At 47.4% G+C, this 21,155-nt stretch overlaps 1 protein-coding gene across 1 annotated transcript; it reads right to left on the bottom strand.

Moving 5' to 3' along the window:
* Nucleotides 1-12,073: 12,073 nt before the first annotated feature.
* On the bottom strand, nt 12,074-16,950 carry LOC117034844 (cytochrome b-c1 complex subunit Rieske, mitochondrial). The gene is made up of 2 exons (XM_033128219.1): nt 16,640-16,950; nt 12,074-12,980 (listed from the first exon to the last, which is right to left on the bottom strand). Exons 1-2 carry the CDS (start codon nt 16,851-16,853, stop codon nt 12,370-12,372), a joined length of 825 nt encoding a protein of 274 aa, XP_032984110.1. The 5' UTR covers nt 16,854-16,950; the 3' UTR covers nt 12,074-12,369.
* Between the last annotated feature and the right edge of the window lie 4,205 nt (nt 16,951-21,155).

Genomic DNA, 21,155 nt, shown 5'->3' with positions numbered 1-21,155 from the left:
GAACCTAGGAACCACATGCACCTTACCTCCAAAACTGACTCAGAAATCTCCCAGGAGGTGTATAGACGGCTATTCCAAGGTACATCGTGTGTCTCTCGAGGAAAAAAGAGCAGTTGTCATTTTCCAGTTGTCTGCCAGACTGTGGAGTCTTGCAGACTACCTGAATGCGTGCAAGCTCATGTGTACTTGAGGATAAACCAGGTTTGCCCCCTCTTCTATATCGGCATGGGGTGGGGGGGAGGAAATGTCAGTCTTTCTGTTGGAAGGCTTTTTTTATTTCCCCAACAGCCCTTTTGCTAGAAATGCTGGCACAAAAACTTTCATTCTTCTCCAGATTTGAAGCTGAAAGGGTGAGCTGTAGCCATTTTTATGCCCTGAGGGGAGAAGCTGCCTGAAAAACGGGCTGACACTAAGGAATTGGGGCCAAGAACCTGGGGGGAGGAAGCAGGGTCAGGGTCAGAAAGACTCCCCCAAGCCCTTAGGTACAGCCATGCCCCACTAGCCCTGGATTTGGCTATTTTCTAAGTCAACATGCTCTCCTTTTGCTTTAGTAAATTGGGTACAGTTTTTAATCTCTTGCAAGAGAAAGCATCCTAGCTGGTATAATGCCCAATTATAAGCTTTTTAAGTGTTTTTCAAAATCTTCCCCTCTTGCCCTAATTTCTTACACAAGGCTCTCACCAGGTGGCTGTCCAGGAGTGCTCACACCCAGTGTGGGGGCCCCGCTGCCTCTGAGGCAGCCCACTCACTGTCCACACAGCCCTGCCTACCCAGGAGCCCTCCATCGTGCCCGCCTCTTCCTTCCGCCATCGAGCCAACCAGGGAGCCACAGAGCACATGCGCGCACCTCTTCCTTTCGGGCCTTGGAAGCAGTCAGATCTTGTACTTCTCTAAACGCTTTTCTCCAGGCTAAATTGCTGTTCTTTCTGCACCTGATACACGAGCATTTCTTATTTAAAACCAAGTCAATAAAAGGGTAGTGCCCCCCTTATGAAGGCAAACAGGCAGAAATCCAGTTTTGCCTCAGGATGGCACAGACGGTCCCAGCATCGCCCAGTGGCATCCTGAGTGATCAGAACCACGGCCTGGGCGCCCGGGATGCAGTGCCCTGGCACACTGCGTCTAAGGACGGAGCAGATTGTTTCTGGTCAGGAAACCAAGTCACTGGTCTGTGCCAGCCTAAGGCACAGAGGCTGCTGGGGCCTGTGAGTGAAGCCCAGGTGTCCCGAGGGACTGGGAAGAAAGTGAGCCAGCTGGGCCCAGCTGCTCCGTGCCTCTCCCCAGTAAGGAAGAAGAAAAATCAGAAGGCTTTTGGTTGAGGAAGAACGCAGCTCTGGAGTCAGGCCGTGTCTATGTGAATTTCAGGTCTGCCTCTCGCAGTTGGAGCTTGAACAAAACAGTGGACTGACCTCTGTAGCCCCCTCCTTATCTGGGGAAATGACCGCCGGCCTCGGCGCTGTGGACATTTAAGCCCTCAGACCAGTATGCGGCACACCGTGTTGGAGAAATACGCGTAGCGGTTGTCACAATGATATCGCCGTTGCTATGCTTACTTCAGACGTCTTGTGGCTGCTGGCCCAGCGAGCGCCCCTCTCAGGGCATGAGCGTAATGGCTCACCCATGGCAGGAGCGAGCGCAACCCAGTCCCAAATGACGTTCTGGGGTGCAGCTGAGCGAGGCTGGGCCGTGCTATGTGTCCCTCCGAAGTCGCACGCCAATCCGACCGTTGTACAAGGACAGTTACTACAAAGACAGGCAGAAGTCCCACTCCCAAGCAGAGGCGGACAGCAGCAGTCCCAGCTTTTCATTTCCTGGCTTGGAGGTTCTCCTGCCAGGCGCCCAGCCACTGGGGTGTACCCAGGAGGTGCCCAGTAAACGTCCTGGAGGGGGACTGCTGCTGAGTAGCTGGAAGCTGAGGCTTTAGGAACGCAAGGCAGCCCTGGCTCTGCCTGCCTAGATGCCCGCAATTCTTGGGCTTATTAGGTCGTAGAGCCAGGACCACGCACACCAAACCTGCCCTCACAGGAGTAGTCCCAGAGGAACTGGGAGTGAGTTCAGGACCGAGAGAGAGGCCTGGCGGAAACTGTTCCATGGTGGCAGGGCGTGACAGGAGCCTCGTCCCAGGACTGAGGCCGTGTCTGTCTGAGGCGGCCGCAAGGCGGGAGGGGCAGTGGAAGAAGCAGAGTTCCCGTCCAGCTGCTCATTGAAGTGAGGCCTCGGTAAGTCACCGCACAGCCTCCAGGCTGTGGGCTCCCAGGGTTAAATCGGAAAGCCGGGCCAGTCCGATCTGCATTCCTGCCGCCCAGGTTTGCAAACCCGCCAAGAAAGAGCCCCTGCACCTGAGGCACCTGCCTCCATTGTCAGCTCCCGGAGTGAGCCCAGCTTTCGGGTTCACTGTCCTCGGAACTTTCCACCTGGGCGGGCGGGTCTATGAATGGACAGCTGAAGCGAACATCTGAGGAAGACATCACCTGGAGGGCTCCTTTGCTGTGAGGTGATCAGAAATAGTATAGAAACTTTTAGAAGCTTTACTGATAATATAGTAGCAGTTCTGTTTTGAGAAGCCTAACCAAAATGGAGACTTCCGGGACTGAAAAAGAGCTTCCCAACACCAGTGATACAGTTGGGTAATGTTATAATTAATGTTGCTGGAGCAGTCGTTAAAATAGCCTAAGTATGCTAAGTGGCTTGTAAAACAAAGAGCAATGGGACACACTTGTGGCATGAACTGGTGGGTAATTGTGCTGAGTTAATTTATGCCAGTAACTTCTCACAAGTCTCCATCAGGTCAAATTACTGTCTGCAAAGCGTCTTGCCCATAAGCTAACTTGACAGCTGGTTTTTTTAAAAAGGAGAGACAGGGCAGGCTAGTGTCTGGACTAAACACCGGGGTCGTGGAGGAACAAAGTACAAAACGGCCGCCAGGCATATTAAATTCTCATTTCACACAAGGAGGCCTGGCTAACGACAAATTTCGGAACTTTTAGAATCAGAATCTACCCACAGAGTTTTCTAGGACCAAGCTTGGGTGTTTTCTCCCGGTTACCTCAAGTTCTTCCCTTGAAAACCAAATGCCTTGGAGGTGCCCCAGGGCTGACCAGCTGAGCTGTGTCCACCATCAACTGTGCAGACAGTTTTGCGGGCAGCGCTCTCTCCCTTAGTGTGTTAAGAATATTCTAAGGTAAATGACTTTATACAGGGATGTGCTTTGTATTAAGAAAAGCACATGGATTCTCTTGTAAGAAAAGTACACTGGGATAACCCACTTGCAGATATTAAGAGGGTTTATCTTTGGGGAAGAGTTTAGTGATTTTGTGTCTTCTTTGAGCTTTTCTGTGCTCTCGAGGTTTTCTTATTTTGTTAGAAAAAAATAGGATTTAAATAAAATGCTGTCTTTAACTCCTCAGGTAGTAGAGAAGAATGTTTCCCTCTTCATCTGTACTATAACTCTGTCTTCTCTCCATGAAGCGTTTATCAAAGAAAGAAAAACTGAGCTCCTACGTGGTCTCCCGCTGTCCTACCCTCAGGTCAGTCCGAGATCAATCCCCCCAATTCCCTCCTGAAGTCAGGAAACAAAGGACACCCACATGTGCACCTGCAGCACTCACTGCTGGGACGTTCCGCTTCCCGTCCACCCACCCTCTCACTGCTCCCCTTTCCTCCCCCAGAAAGCATTCACTTCCTGGGCACCGCCAGCTGGAGCATTTTCCTGACAGTCCTCTCGCTTCTTCATCTCATGCGGGGAAGGCCACACTCGGTTTTTTGTTGATGTTACACCCTACTCACTCAGCTCAGCACCAAAGTACCTTTTGCAGGAAGGACCACTGCACCCAAATGAAGGGTGAGGGCAAATGACAAATGCTCTCCTCCCTGTAGACAATACGATGTGTAAGGCCTTCACACACAGCGTCCCCCAGTCCGGAAATACAGAGGCCATCGTGGGGCTGGGAGAACAGCGCTTGCCTCTGCTCACTGCCTCCTAACTGCCCTAGTGTTCCCTGGGTCCAGCAAACCACCTGCAACCCTTTTCTTTCTGGAAACCAAGAAGTGATTCTGTGCCTCAAAAGCCAGATCGAAAAGACCTTGAGAAGGAGAGTCCCCGCTGGGCACCGTAGGGAAGTGCGTGTTTCCTAGTGTTTTGGACCAGAAGTACTGGCACTGACCAGAAGCAAAAAGGGGCCTGGAGATTGCCCTGTTTTATTTCCAGGCCCCTGCTCCCCAATTATATGGCAACTCTAGACTGAGCCCAGCAGTAGAAGCCAGAAAGAGAGCTCTAAATTCCTTTGAGGTTCTTAATCTAATTCTTTCTTTCAAACACAGGCTGTCCTTACACCAGAGGCACAAATTCAGCCTCACTTCAGAATTGGCTGGGGGCTTTAAAAAATCTCAATGCTCTCATCTCAATGGTACTTCCATACCATTTAAATCAGCTTAAAAAGTATTAATGCCTGGGAGGTGGAGGGTGGGGAGGGTGGGATCCAAGCAATTTTTTCAAGCTCTGCAGGGGGTTCTAGAAGCTTATCAATCTCGAAAGACTGGCCTGGGGTATCCTTTCCAATCTTGGCTGCACACTGGGACCAACTAGAGACATTTTAAAATTCTGACCTGGAGGAATACCTGAGGCCAATTCAGCTCCGTCTCTGGCAGTGGATCAGGTGAAGCGTCCAGATCATCCTAAAGAGCAAACAGGCTGCAGAGCCACTTCCATAGGCAAATCCCTTCAGGGAAAATACAGGGCAAGCTCGCAGCACCCCTCACTTCCTGACGACAGGAAAATGGACCCCTGCCCATGCACTTACTTCCCTGTAACCAATGTCGTCTTCCCCTAAAGCCCAGCGTAACTCTTCCCTAACAACTCTTTTCTTTATCGAGGAACTGACAAATATAATTGCATGCATTTAGGGTGTACTTGATGATTTGATAGACATATACATTGTCAAATGATTACCAAGTTCAAGACACCTGACACCTGGTCACCTCAGTTACCTTTCTGGTGATGAGAACGCGTCGGATCTGCTCTCAGCAACTTCCAAGTACACAGTGTGGTGTTCCAGTCACCGCGCTGTGCGTGGGATCTTCAGAACTTCTTCTAACTGAAAACTTGCACCCTTCGACCTACAGCACCCCGTTCCCCCTCCCCCCAGCTCCTGGCAACCCCACTCTATTCTGTCGTGAAGTCGGCTTTTTCCCACATGGTATGTGTCTTTGTCTGGCTTATTTCACTTAGCATGATGGCCTCCATTTTCATCCATGTCGTTGTCAATGACAGACACTGGTTTTCTAGGACCAAGTTTGGGTATTTTCTTGGTCTTCTCAAAGAACCAGCCTTTGGAGTCAATCAGTAATAACCCTTCAAAGTTAAACTGGAGGAAAGAACCTACAGCATGAACCATGGCCGCAGGTGAGTCCATCAGCTGCAGAACCATGTACACATGCAAATCGGAACTTGCCGGGACCACGACATCCTGGGAACGCAGGATTGATACCGACGTTCAGCTGATGAATCCCAGTCTGAAGAGAGCACGCCGAGTCGTACTCTGAATGTCGCCTGTGGCCTCCCCGGTGTACCCCACAATGGTGCTTCAAGCATTGGCGTCTTGTTTTACAGTGTATATGCCTTTCACACTCTTTACCTGAGATTTATAATTAAAAGGTGAATACAGTCCCTAACTGGGTTTTCATACACTGAGATGAGCGGGGCCCTCAGAATGTTGTCCCTCCAAAAGGTCAAAAAGGGGCCACAGAGAGTGTGTCTTGAGGGCAGGTTAGGACAGCAAGCACAGATTCCCCCAGATAAAGGAAGAGGCACGGGCTGGAATTTTGGCCACGCAAAGAAAATGGCAGTTTTCAGATACTCATCCTACACTGGACAATTATGTGAAATGCAGCAGCCTCTTTGTCCTTCTATTAGAGTCAAGGTTTTGTTTGCCCTTTCAAAAATGTATGAAAAACCTATTGCTTATGCACTTCCATTTCTCACCTTTGCAAATATTCTATCAGATAAGGATTTCAAAAGCCAGATGACTATAAGCTTTTGGACTCAAATTGGCCCACGTTTAGGATAATACCTGCAGAAATATAGAGTGTAGTTTATTGAATTTGGGATTTTCAGGTCGTTGATAGACCAGTCTGATGTTGATCGTTATGGAGTTCTTACAAAGATCTGCTGGAGCCCTTCACAAAATTAATTTTAATCTTGCTGTTGACCAGAGTTCCAATCTATAAGAAACTTTTTTTAAGCATTCACATAAACAAGCACTTGAATGGTCCCCTTTAAGTATCCAGAGTAGGAACCATCTTAATTAACTTCACATTCTGGCACTACTGCACTTAGGACATTTGTAAACCTTCAGTAAGTAGTGCCGAGTATTGAACAAGAGACAATACGCCTCAATCTTCCAACCTCAGAGAGGAATTGATCAACTCACCCGCTTGATATTTTACCCCTCTAAGCAAAATGTTCCCTTCCTAAATCCAAGGATGGAACATGAGTAAGAGATGAAATGGTAGAAGCAATGAAATGGTGTCCACTGCATTTAAAAGTGTTGGAAAAAAATTATGAAAAGACAGACCTTTTGACAGTAAAATCTTACAAGAACAGAAGAATGTGCATGATGAAGCAAATGGAAATAAAGCAGTTATCCCAGGTTTTAAGATCCTGAATTCATTATTTTTTTCAATTTTTTCCTTTGGAGAGTAAAACCTAAATTCAAAATAATCTGAAATATATATTCACCTCTCCTCTGACCTAACGTCCTAGAAAGACAAGATACCCACACTTTACATGACTATTCTATCATTTAAAATGTTAATGCTGATATTTACAAAGTACTTCCTGGAAATATTTCCTTTCAAATAACGCCACTTAGAAATTCACTTTTTCATTCAGCATTCAGCTTCAAGAATGAGGACTTTGCATGCGCCCCAAACCCCTCAGTCTGGTGGTGGGGACACAGCCAGGAGAGTGAAGTCTACAACAGAGGAAAATATAACTATCTAAATGGATATGCCGGGTTATTTGGGGATAACCTGCAAGAAAAGTGAACGTATTTCAGGTGCAGAGTACCACCCCCGAGCCATCTTGAAGGGCAGGCAGAGGACATCCTCGCTAAGACAAGGGAAAGGAAAGAGAATGACACAGAGCGCACAGCGTGGAGAGAAAGAGAGAGAGAGAGAGAGAGAGAGAGAGAGAGAGAGAGAAAGAGAGAGAGAGAGAGAGAGAAAGAGAGAGAGAAGATAGGTAGATGATATAGATGATAGAGATAGAGATAGATAGAGATAGATGATAGAGATAGATCGATAGATAGATAAAGGAAAGCAGGAGAAATGCAACCAGTGAGCTGTTCCTGGAGCAAAGGGTTTAGACGGGGAGGAGAGGAAGACCTTCAGGAGGTTCTGTGGTAAGGAGCTGGGACGTCATCTCTTGACCTACGTGAAAGCATTAATTCCTAAAGAAACCCTGAGGGAAGGTTTCAGAGAGGAAGATGGGCGGAAGAGATTCAGTGATGCACGTCAGGTCACACGTGGAGGAAATGGCGGAGCCAGGGTTAGAACGCAGGCACGAAGCGTACTCCTCACCTCACCACTAATGGGTAAATATGGGGCAGAGAGGCTTTAAAGAGACAGGGATGGAGGAAGGAAGACCTGTTTGGAATCCTGCTGCAGTAGGCCAGGCAGGCGTTGGCAAGGGACACATGTCACACAGTGATCGGGACTGTAGGCTCTGCACTCAGGCTCCTCCCTGGGTTAAAATGAAATCTGGCTCCACCAACCTACCAGCTATGGAACTGTAGACAGGGGCCTTCCATGTGCCTCAGTTTCTCTACCTATAAACGAACAATAGCAACATTACCTATCTGATAGTTTTTGAGGACTGAATGTGATCATATAGATAAAACACACTTAGCCTAATGCCTAGGAGTCAGTGCTCACAAAGTGCGCTGTTCTTGGCCTGCTATAAACTGCAGACAGTAAGGGCCAATGGTACTAGGAAACACAATTAGCAGGAGTTGGGGATTGATTTGGGCCCAGGGCGAGGGGGTCATGGAAAAGGAGGCAGGAAGACGAGAGGTTTTTAGCCTGCCAGGGAGGTGACTGGGTAGATGAAAGGCCACCAACTGCAAGGAAGACGCTCAAGGGAAACAGAGATGGCTTCCTCTCCTTCTGGACATTTTGAGTCTCAGGTGTTAATGGAACATCCATGCCCAGATGCCCAGCAGGCGGCTGGACATAAGCATGAAGCTTAGGAAGTGGCCTAGGGGCCGTTAGCCAATAGGTGATCAGGGAAGTGTTAGAACAGCGGGCTCAGGTAGCGTCCTGAAAACTATGGACATTTATTTTGGATTAATATACAAAATGCAATGATATTCAAATAACATGAAATACAGAAAATGACAGATTCCACACTGTGGGAATGAAGACTGACTTCTAACATTCAGATAAATAGTACATTCCCATTGTTTATAAAATTTAGGGCACTAAGACTGACCCCAGGCCATCAGGATCAAATAAAGACAAATGCCTTCTACCTACTCAGAGTGAGTTAGACAGACTTACGAAGGTATGGTTGGAAAGAACATAGGAATTTGGTATTACCTCTAACAAACTGCCAACTTTTTTTAAAGACTCCTTTCCATAACCACTTTTTTTTTTTTTAAAGATTTTATCGGGGAAGGGGAACAGGACTTTATTGGGGAACAGTGTGTACTTCCAGGACCTTTTTCCAAGTCAAGTTGTTGTCCTTTCAGTCTTAGTTGTGAAGGGTGCAGCTCAGCTCCAGGTCCAGTTGCCGTTGCTAGTTGCAGGGGGCGCAGCCCACCATCCCTTGCGGAAGTCAAACCGGTAACCTTGTGGTTGAGAGGACGCGCTCCAACCAAGCCATCCGGGAGCTGAAGGTGCCGTGTTCAGTCTTAGTTGCAGTGGGCGCAGCCCACCATCCCTTGCGGGACTCGAGGAATTGAACCGGCAACCTTGTGGTTGAGAGCCCACTGGCCCATGTGGGAATCGAACCGGCAGCCTTCCTTCCGAGTCAGGAGCATGGAGCTCTAACCGCCTGAGCCACCGGGCCGGCCCCTATAACCACTTTTTAAAGCACAATGAAAAGGCATAGATCTCAAGATTGTCCAATCTTTCTTCCCAGTAAAAAGAAGTTCATGTAAATGATCTGATGTCGGGATGCCAACTGGTCAGATTTCTTCTATTTTCCTTAAGTCATTTCCCCCTAATATCTGGGATCTTGCTTCCACAAAACAATCAAAACCTAACATAGGTCTGCTCTATCCACTTAGCAAAGTACTATCGAGTCATTTTACTTGTCCTGTCACTTGCGAACAAAGCCTTCTTTTAAAAACTAAATGCGATATTGGGATTTAAGTTGAATATCATTAGTCAAAATATCATGAAAGACATTCGGTTCCCACGTGGGCCAGTGAGCTGCACCCTCCACAACTGGGTTCACTTGACTCGGAGCGGCTGAGCTGCGCCCTCCACTGGACTGAAAACAGCGACTTGACTTGGAACTCATGGGTCCTGGAAAAACACACAGTTCCCCAATATTCCCCGATAAAAATTTAAAAATATGTATCATGAAAAGACATAAGCAGCCCACCAACGACAGCAATTCCAGCAGAATGCCGGTGACACACACCTAGGGACCTGCAAAGGTCCTGTTTTTGTCCCCTATTGCCATGTAGCTTCTCATGCATTCGTGTTTTGGCATTTCAAATATGAAAATATGAATAATATTGAGGTTTCGCTGCAGGGTGGGAGGAGGCATGTGGAGTGTATTTCTCTACAGGAAAGTAGTGTTGTTGTTTTTGGCCGTTTTCCTAGTGTTTGGACCTGTGTCCCCCCACAATGGGACACTGCGTTCTGGCTCGTCCAGGCCACCACTGCCGCCAATACCAGCAGCATCCTCCAATCGCTGTGACCATCAAATGGCCACAAACGCCCCGTGAGTAGCAGGGCTGCCCCTGGCTGAGCACTACTGTCGTGGCAGTTTGGCTCCGTTGATTAAAATAACGCTGCCTCCATGAGTTTCGATCTTTGTTGTAATCCCAAATACTGCAAACGCAACAAATGTTATCTGAGAAAACCCATTCTCACTGTTAGGGTGGGGTGGAGGGGCTCCGAGATTCTTGAACTCAGGACTCTTAGAAATCACCTAGTCCAACCAATCAGGAGATGTCACGGCTGGGAAAACAAATGTCCAGAGGTGAGGCGACAGGCCCCGTGGTTCCACAGCTAGGAAATGGCACAGCCAGAATTAAAACCCTAAATCCTAGTCACGTACTTCTGCAACACCAAGGCCCCAACCATGCAGCCCACGCGTGGATGTATTAGAAGCTCAGAAGCTTCAATTACATCTAAAGGAACCAAATTAAACACTTTTACATAAGATGACAAGGCACCCAGATTTGCTCGGTTCTAAGGATTCATTCAACAATATTTCAAGGTCTCTACTCCAGGTTTAATTAAAAGTTGCATTTTTATTTATCATCCCATGAAGTAACTCCAAGTATGAATTTCATGAATGTAATACATATACCAGCCAAGTTCCTACATAAATATATCCTGAAGAAGTGGTGAGTAGTTCTGGCGCCTTATTCAAAAAGACAATAACCACTTACAATTCAGCCTCAAACTGTGTCAGCTTGTAAGAGACATATTGGTAGTTTCAAGCAGTAAGTTGTGGGAAACTGGCATCATGAAAACGTAGCATGAGTATTAGAGAGTGTATGGTTTTCCCCACAAATATCAGAAACATCTTCACCACAATAATAAAGAAGCAAAATACCCAGCAAATATAAACCAACTGGTCTGGGCCACATATTGGGGGCGGGGGCATTCAGGTAAGATGCTCAACTATTAACACCGGGTACTGCACAGCTCTGGTGCTTATAGATGACACTTCCCTTTGAAACACCAACTTTTCCGTGGTAATCTAGATACACTCAAAAGATCTGAAAGCCCTCCAGTTAAAATAGAAAAATTACCAAAAAGTGGTCAATTAGCAATGTTTAACATTTCGTCTATTTACACCTAGATATTTGAACCTCTCATTATCTGGAAAACATAAAATTGTTACATGCCCCATTTATAACATGCGCTAGTATCTTTACAGAATGGTAAAAATGAACCAAAGACTAACACATAAAAAGACTAGCTCATAAATGTAGAAATTTTGCCCCTTTCTTTTCTGATGCTGAGCTGATTTCATAGATTGGAAGCCTGCATGGCCAGCTCCCTCTAGGAGACCAACCACTGAACCTGGTTTGCTATTTTACAATGCACGTGTGACCACGGTGGCCCAGGGAAGTGTATTTCTGACTCACCTCCAACAGCAGAGAGAAGACAGACGTATCAAAGCAGCTGAAAGTCTCAAGAGGAAAGCTCACTCCCAGTTCCCAGAGGGAGGAACAGACCTTGATCTTATTTTACCCACGAAACTCGGAGGCAGGCGGCCAGAAGAAGGTGTTAATTCTGACATCTCCCTGTGCCACCCTCACTTCGCAGTGCAAAGTGCTGTTACTGCAAATCCAACTGGAAGAAACACCAGCGCAGAAACAAGTCGCGTCTCGGGGCACTGCTCCCACCTCCTGGTAAGCTGATTGCAGGAGCGCTGGCGACGTGAATGCCCACGCAGGACGGAGTAATGGGGCACAACTCCCATTTGGAAAGCTTCTCTCAGATAACATCCCACCACCGCCTCTTAAAAGTACAGAATTCTAATTACATACTCCCATAAGTGACACCTAAAATTTCGGGCCTGTCACACAGGCAGGAATCAGCTAGCTAGAGCTGGGACTAAGGCCCCAAAGCTGCTTCAGCGCTGTTTTCCATAGATTACCTGCAACATTAAAATACAGATTACACAGTGTGTGTGCTGCGGGGACACACTGGCCAGGCCTCACGAGCGAGACTAGAAGGGATTCCCAGACGCTAGTGCTTCTGCCCAAGCCTTATCCACCTCTCAGGACTCGGAGGGGACCAGCTAATGAAATCGCATGCTAACCGTGAGCTCTGTAGAATCTGTGACCCTGACACAGGGAAGAGAAATAAGTGAGAAAGACAATTACAGAGTTCACAGAGAGCCTGTACACCAGTCCGTGATTTTTAATTAAAATTTTAACTACCAAAGACACTGCGCCTTTCCAGTCTGAGCTTGAGAATGTTAACAGTGACTTTATTAGGTGAATGCTTGAAAGTAGTCAACATTGAATTCAATTTACTTCACGTTAACATTTGCAAATACATTATTAGCAACTCTTAAATGTTCTAAATCAACCGACTTGAAGTACAGAAGGCTTGCTCTCAAATCCCGCTGCTGAGGTGGCGTGACGCCCGCCGGCGCCTGGCTGAGTCAGGCTCCTAGCCCACGATCACCAGGTCATCGCTGGTGAACTCATAGGCGGGAACTTCGAGGTTGAGGGGCGCAGGCCCCTTCCTGATCCTGCCCGACGCATCGTAGTGGGACCCATGGCAAGGGCAGTAATACCCACCAAAATCGCCTGCGTTTGCAATGGGCACACAGCCAAGATGCGTGCAGACACCGATCAGGATGACCCACTCGGGTTTCTTCACGCGTTCTAGATCGTGCTGGGGGTCCCTCAGCTGGGACATTTCAACAGCAGCTTCCTGCTCAATTTCCTTCTTGGTCCGATGGCGCACAAACAGAGGTTTGCCTCTCCATTTGAAAGCCATGTTCTTGCCTTCAGGGATATCGGACAGCTTGATTTCGATCTTGGACATGGCCAAGACGTCGGCAGAAGCACTCATGCTGGAAACAAACTGGGAGACGACATTCTTAGCAGCGTAGGCAGCAGCCACAGACGTTGTCGCGGTTATCAGATAGGAGAAGCCCTTTCTAGCCTCAGTGCTCTCTTTGGAAGACTTTGTTCTATCTAACACTTCAGCGCGCCGATAATCAGAGAAGTCGGGTACTTTAACGTCTGTATGGGAATAACGGACACACGCAGGGACTGCAAGATAAACAGAGGTTAAAAAAACACGATGAGATCAGGACCCTGAAGAGGGTCTTCATCAGGAAATAGGCCTTTATGGATTCACAAGCAGGAAACCCAATCATAACAACGTGGAAAGTGGCACTCACTGGGCTCAGAAATGGGCAAGCTGGCAATGCCAGCATATAAAATACTAAAGACAAAACGAACCCAACCGCCACCAAGCACAGAGGTGCAAAACCTAAGGTCCTATGTGCGGGCTGTTTCCCTACTGAACTCTGCTGATTCAGGCAGGGCTCCTGCAGAGTCAGAGCACCGAGTTTGAAGCCACGCAGCACTGTAAACGACAATACTTTAAAGTCCCCCCAAATTCAACATGCCAAGACATACTATACAATTATGTGAAATACCTCCCATATTCTCTGGATTAGAAGGGACCCGAAAACAAATCTAGTCCACTCCAGAAGTTGATATTATTAAGCCAATGTCTAACTTTATACTCCTATCTACCTGCTCTCTGAAAGAACTGCTAAAAATTCATGAAATACTAATTACAAGATAAGAAACATTCTGCGAACTGTTAGTATAACTTTAGCTGCAGAAAATTAAACCATTAATGGACAGAAAAGGATGCTCTTATCAGAAGAAGCAGCTATCAAAATCAAATAAAATCCCCAAAAGAACCAATTATTTCAATTTAGTACGGGGAAAAAAAAGCAAACTTTCACATCCCCCTCTTCCGTGAAGGGCAATCGCTTCCATGAGAGTAGGGGCCTTATCTTTCTTTTCACTGCAGGCTATATCTAGGCCAGATACTTGTGTCAAACGAATGTTAAATAAAAAAATAATTATGATTTATGTAATACTTTGGATACAAGTAGTTCTTTTTCTAAAATTACATCCTTCTGTCCCATACCATTTTAAAGCGTCTTGACAAAAAATTAACTTACTGCTATCACTTTTAAGTATGTTTCAGGAAGTATCTTTGCGAATTGTACACTCATTTTAGGATATTTGCTAGAAATTTTCTTTTAGAAAAGGGAACGCTAAAAATGCCTCACTTTTAGAAAATGTGTTGTTTCCAAAAGAAGTATGTACTTATAAAAAATACATTTTCATAAAGGCTGTAATTCTACTTAGCCTAAGCTGTCTCATCCAAATATTACAATAAAGAATGCATCGACTACTTTTCACACGGTTTCAAGGTTAGTAACTTTATGGAAGCCATACGTGTTCACAAACAATGGTGAAACCTACCACAATCACTCTGTGTACTTTTCTGGCTGACCCAACATTTTTTGGAGGGACCAAGACATAGACAGTGACTGCTTGAGATTCACAACTATGGCCAAGTGACATCACATTATGTACTACCCGACATCCACCTAATGGTGACCTGTCCGTGTAGCCTGGGATTTGGGATCAAGGGTGAATTACTTTCCCTTAGCACTGTCTGGGATTATACAGTAAAGGTGTATCACATCTAGAAGATGAAGGAATCAAAGGTCACACTTCTAACTAAAACATATCTACAACCCTTAACCACATAACAGCACACAAGGAAAACAGAACGGCTTTGACATTCTCATCTAGAGATTTGCTGGCCAAAGAAATCCAGCTGTCCACTCCCATTCCATCTCGCAGTTTACACTTTATATTGAGCTAGTCCATCAAGAATGCTTAGGAACATTAAACTGCCAAAGTGCAATAATCATTCTCTAAATAATTTACATGAACTGTATATTAAGTGTGACTTTCAATAGCAAACATGCTAGCTACATTTCATTCTAAACTAAAGCAAAATCAGATACTTACAGAAATATCATCTAGAAGTAGAGAAAATGTAAGGCATTATAATAATAAAATGGGTTTTTCTTTTTAAGGTGAGCTGATGTGCCTTGGAAATTTTCCTTCCCAACCCCTCACCCCATACCCACTACTAACCATCTTTCCACAAACCGTCTAGACAGATGTTAATGTGAACTTAAACTACAAGCTGAAGACATGATTACAGAAGAGGTTTGCCTTACGGTTCTACATTATTTACCAGTTCTTAGAAAAGACACATAAGCCTCCAATGTTTAGAAGAAAGCCTTTAGCCAATTTGACAAATTCCAATCATGCTTTTCACCTTCGCTCTTTTCTCCTCCCTTATTGTTTCTCACCTCCAGGTCCAAATAGGCTTAGGATGGTACTCTCTTCCTATCTTAAACAGTTTCTCCAAAACCTAACGGTGCCCCTAACAAAATAAAACCTGCCACTTTATTTATTCAGAAATATTTTGCACCAACTGTATGTAAAACCCAAGGCTGTGGGAGACAGAATAAAGGAGACATTCTCGATGCCCTGAGGCTCAAGGTCAAGGCACGACCAGAAAACACAATTCGGGGTGGAAAGTGTTATATGCTCTAAAACATGAAAGAATCAGCAAATGGAGTTTTATTGACCTGATCCTGAATTGAAAGGATGGCTAAGTCTTGGAACTGTGGGAAACTGAGTGGGCGAACCACTGGAAGTACAGAGAATAGGGTGGATGAAGGCAGGACAGAGGGGGCAACTCGCATGCAGGGCGAGTCACCAAGTCACCTGTCCGTGGGGGGCCAGGCAGGAGGCCTGGGGAGGACGGTGAACTGGGCGGCACTTGCTCCACGTGAGAGGGCGGCCAATAAATGCACAGCCCACCCGACTTTCCCCATGTTCCCAGTGTTTGAAAACTACACAGTGGGGCCGACCTCAGGCCACTGGTCCACAAGCTGCCGATACAGGATCTCCAATGCAGTGTGAAGAGAAAAGGGAGGCAGGGCACAGAGGGTCGACCCCATCCGCCGACAAAGGGTGTGACTACAGTCCTGGGAGAGCTCCAGGCTAAATCAGCCTCTCACACCCACGCTCGGTCTCCTACAGCGTGGACCCTCGTGCAAGTCACTTCACCTCTTGGAATGTGTCCTCATCTGTAAAATGGGAATATCATCAACCTCTTGTTCCTCTTGAGGCTGATCACAGTGTGGAAACCCTTTGGCCCGGTGCCTGAAAACACGACTGACTCGCTAGGCTATAAACGACCTTGAGGCCTGTGTTACTGTTGTGAGTACGTGTGTGTGGGGGGGGGTGACAGTGAAGGGCGCAGAAGGGAGGTGGTGGTGAGCAGGACAGCTTCACAGCCACTAACAGCAGTTCCTATTTTTAAACATTTACGAAGTGCCCCCAAAATGTACCAATGGCTTCACACACACTTTTTCCGTCTGTACCTCAGGGCACAGCGTACGAAATTGGTGTAATCATTAATCCAGGTCACTGGTGAGGAAAACGGTTGGAAATGTGCCCCGGGTCAAACGACCTGGAAGCAGCGGCACGTCCGCCCGACTTGGCGAAAGCAGTCGGACTCCGGGCTTCTTGCACTGAACTGCCGGAAGTCCACAATTGACCTGACCGGCCGCCAACGGGACGCCAGAGCCGAGGGTCACTCGCGATCGCCCACCCCAGCGGTGTCCCCGCACAGCGGGCGCTCGGGGCCCGAGGAGGAGCACAGGCTCCCAGTCCGCCCAGCCCGGCAGCTGGGCTCCGCTCCCCGTTTCCGCACAGCCCCGCCCTCCTCCGCTGCAACCTGGGTCCAGGGCCGGAGAGCGTGAGAAGGGGGGAGCCCCTCACACCCGGCCGCTCCCGCCGGCCCCGCTCACCATTGAGGCCCACGACGGCGACCAAAGGCCGGCTCGCGGCCTGGCCACTCAACGACTCCCGGCAGAGGAAGGGCCGCTTCACGTCCAGCACTACCGGCTCCGACGTGGTGGGCACCGCCGCCTGCACCAGGGGCCGCAGCGCGCCCGCCACCCCGCGCGACGTAGCCGACAGGACCGGCGCGAACGGGCCCGAGCGGGCGGCGACCGACAACATGGCGACAGATCCTCCAAACGCCGGGCCGGTCACAGGGACGACCTTCCGCGCGCGGCGCAGCGGGAGAAGGCGCAGGACACATGACGTCAGCGCGCCGGCCGAAGCGCGCCCGGCCTGGAGCGGCGTGCGTCAGAGGCGGGGCTACGAGCTCACGCTGCAGGCGGGGCCGGGAGGGGAGGAGGCGGGGCCGGGAGGGGAGGAGGCGGGGCCGGGAGGGGAGGAGGCGGGGCCGGCAGGGGAGGAGGCGGGGCCATCTCGTCAGTCAGCCTGGGCTTTACCTAGTAGTGGTGTGTGTCCCAGGATCTGCCCGGAAGAAAGGGGGCAAAGGAGGCCACCAGGAACTTCCCATGGTCCAACTTCGCGTCCCAGAGGGAAAAAACTTCATCTATGGGGCCCTAGGAATAAAAATAAGCTATCATAATAGTTTAAATAGGGATAGTAGTTCTTAACACATGGGCGTATATAGCCTAATACATGTCTATAGTTTTATATACAGAGGGAGCCAAAAAAATGTATACACATTTTAAGAAAGGAAAACTGTATTAAAATTGTAATAGTCAACATATACCAATAACAAAAGATGAATACAAGTCACATTTGACTTCTGCAATGACAAGAGGTGCTCACAGTGGTTCCCATCAGTGTCCAGACACTTCTGATTACGGCAAACTGCTGCTTGAGCAACGCTGACCAAAGTGTCCACTTGTGTACACTTTTGTTGGCACCCCCAATATATCCCCTAATATGTATATAATAGGATATATATGTATATATATAACCTAGAAGAGAGACCAGCATGTCGTAACTGCTATGTGTTTACTATAATGGTTACTGTCATTATCTAAAACATAAATTTTGTAAAGGCCAGGGACTTGTGTACAAAGCTTAATGACAATGCTGATAATGGCTTACGTTCATTAAGCGTTTACTATGCATTAGGTTTTGTGCTTTACCTTCCTTCTTTCATTTATAGTCAAGGTCCCTATGAAGTAACAGCTATCTTACGTATGAGGAAACGGAGGTCCTGTGCCCGGGGCTGGATGGGCGGCAAGCCCTGGCGTGGGTGGTCTGCCTTCTGAGTCTGTGCCCTTAACCACTGCCAGTTTCCCTCAGTGAGATTTTAGAGGATGCTGGGCTACATCTTTAAATCACTTTCTGCGGCATGGTGAGAGCATTACTCCCTTTTCAGTTCTCTTTCAATCCTTCTTACTACACCAAGGAGAAAGTCACAGATTGGTGCTAACATCTTTCCTTCCTTTCTAACATTTGCTAATTTCCCCTTTAACTGAATAGGTCTTGAATTCAAAGCCCCTGACAGGATGTTAAATCTAAGAGGATTTAATAACATTGTATATTTTCATAGTATTTACTTTTTATCCACTCTGATTTTCCAATGACTATAGTGAGATAAAGTTTGTTGTACATTTATTTAGATCAAGAATGAGTTAATTTGAACATTAGGTAAATACTACTACAAACAGTGTGCAGATTTGGCAGATTTGTGACGGTGGTGGGTGTATAAACCAATGAAAGCTCTGTACTCTGCTGTGCGTGGGCTCCGTGACCTGCGCAGGTTTCCTAGCCCCGCCCCCGTAAAATGCGGATGGTATGAGCACCATCAGTACCTCACTGGGGAGGAGTAAAGGTGCTGATGTGTGTGAAGCACCTGCCAGGGGCCTGGCACATACTAAGCACCAGGTGAGTATTTGCTGGTACGGTTTGTATCTGACACGTTACCTACCTCCTGTGAGATTTCCTTTGATTCCTGCTGACTCATTTATGTTCCTCTCTCTGGACCCACAGGGCACCAACCACTTCCTCCTGGACCCTCCTCAGCACCTCGGCCCCAAGGACTGGGTTGGCGAGGATGTTGAGATGGGGTGACTACCTTGGATTGTCCCAGTGGACCCGATGTAAACACGGGGTCCCGATCAGGGAGAAGGACATGAGAGGAGAGAGAAGGTGTTATTCTGCTGACTTGAAGACAGAAGAATTGGGCCTGGAACCAAGGAGCAGAGGAAACCTGGAGACGCTGGAAAAGGCCAGGAGTCAGATTCTCCCCCAGAGCCTCCGGAAGGAACCGCCCCGCAGAATTGTAAAATAAATTTGTATTGTTGTAAGTCACTAAATTTGTGGTAATTTGTTACAGCAGGAGAAGGAAACTAATGTGTGTGCAAGTGCACACACACACACACACACACACACACACACACACGTCTTGTTTCTAAAAACTGGAAGATCTAACCACATTAGTCCTGGATCCGCACATAGAAAAAGACGGGTAAGAACTCGCTTCCTGGTCTGGGTTCTTTCCCGTCTTGTCCACTCCAGTTACATTACCCACCTATTCGCTGAGGTTTCTGAGTGCGGGACCTCCGGCTTGTACAACCCCATGAACAAACCCGATCTGTCGCCAACAGCAGCGGAATCTCCCGGCCCCAAGTCTGTGAGTTGTATTCTGAGACACTTCTTGTTCCCTGCACCCTTGATACTTCCATCTGGGCAATGGGTTGTATATGGAGTCAGGGAGCTGGGTGTGTCCTAAGGAGACTGAGCCAGGATTCTCCAACGATGTCCTCAAAATGCATTTATGATACAGCTGCTCTATGTATGATCAAAGCACAAGCCAGTGAGATACCCCTCTTCCTGTGGCCCTGCCTCAGGGGCATGCCTCCTCAGCCACTTTCATCTCTCCTGGTGCTTAAACACAAAGGCAGTCTGCCTCCTTGCTGATTGGCCCCCACGTCTGTCTCCTGTTTCTACACTGTTACCCCGGAAAATGCCTGGCTTTCCATTTCCAGCTCCAGACGCTGAGACAGTTTCAGCCTCTCCCCTCAGCCCACATCCCTCGCTTGAGCAGTGAGACGTGAAGACTGACAGCCACTTGAGAACTGCACAGACTGTCCCCAATTTAAGCCATTTAAAATGCATTTCTGTTCCATAAAATTCGGTTCCGTGATTCTGTGCCCCTACCTCTTTGAAAGATGGTAACCCTAGGGAGGAGAAGAAATTAGCCAGGGAGGAGAAGTTCAGAATGCTAATATTTTAATCGCTCGTTCCTTTAACACATTAGTCACATTCATTAAGTATGATTAATTTGCAGGCTTTGTTGAAAACTGTATCAGTTCCCCTATCAGCCACACATCCCCATCTTGCCAAGCAAGCTGCTGCGCTGACACCAAAACTCCCACTTTTTTTTAACTTGGGATTGCATTAGGTGCCCCTGAAAAATCTGTTGAGTTAATTGAACTCATTTGTATGGAATACGTGCTAAGAGCTAGGGCTCCTGAGTCAGCAGCCAAGGTTTGGTTCCAACTCCACTTGCTACCTGAGTCGCTTGGGGCAAGTTACTGAACCTCTCTGAGTTTCATTTTCCTCCTCTGACAACTACGAGGGGTCCAGCCAGCAGTCAATGGAATACTAGCTTCACCAGGTAAGTAAGAAACTTCACTTGTCGTCACTTAAAAGCTGGTGGAAGCTGGGGAACAGGTTGTGAAGTGCACGCTGTTTAACTTTACCCCGAGGGAGCCATGACGGCAGCGCCATGTGTCCTTCCGAAGGCTCTTTCCTCCCGAGTCCTGAGAGCCCTTTCCCAGCAACAAATGAAGTCGCAAAGCCTTCGTGATAAAAGATTAAAGTTAAAACATAATTTTGAAGACCCGCTTGAATTCGTCCATTTACCTGCTATGTAACTACTCTTGCCTATTTTTTTTCTTACAATTCTTGTTCACAAAACAAGGAATTTCATGTGACATGTAGAAGAACCACGAAACAGAATGAAATGACAAATCTCCAGCACCTTAAAAGCCCAGGCAGAACTAAACCTGCATCTAGGTGATGGTTACTGAACCAGACCTCCCATCATGAGCTGTGCTGATTAACAAATTATTTGATTACCAGGTATAAGTATACCTGCAATCCATACAATTGCCTAAAGGCTCTAAATTAGAAACTGGGCAATAAAATATAACTGGAAGTTACTAGGAATTGGTCGTTTCAATTAGAAGAAACAATTAATTGATCGTGCTGATAGTATTGAGATACAACTTACTTAATTCCCTGTCATTTAATTTGTCACATTTGAGTCCAAAGAACTGATGATTTGTCCTATTAATGGTAGAGCTGGACGGGATGGGAATGAGGAAAGATGGAGGCTGGCCCCACACACCTGGTGGCTTTGCACACAGGCCAACGCCGTTCTGCTTCCTGGGCCTGTTGGTGCTCCCCTGTTTTCCCACTTGTCCCTCTGGGGCTCGAGGTCCAGCACAGGCCCCACATGCCCCAGGAAGGAGGACTCAGGCA

This window comes from Rhinolophus ferrumequinum, chromosome 15 (genome assembly GCF_004115265.2).
Source record: "Rhinolophus ferrumequinum isolate MPI-CBG mRhiFer1 chromosome 15, mRhiFer1_v1.p, whole genome shotgun sequence".
In the NCBI taxonomy this organism is placed as follows: domain Eukaryota; kingdom Metazoa; phylum Chordata; class Mammalia; order Chiroptera; family Rhinolophidae; genus Rhinolophus; species Rhinolophus ferrumequinum.
Note: the sequence above shows the minus strand (reverse complement) of the source record. Positions and strands in the feature narration are given on the sequence as shown.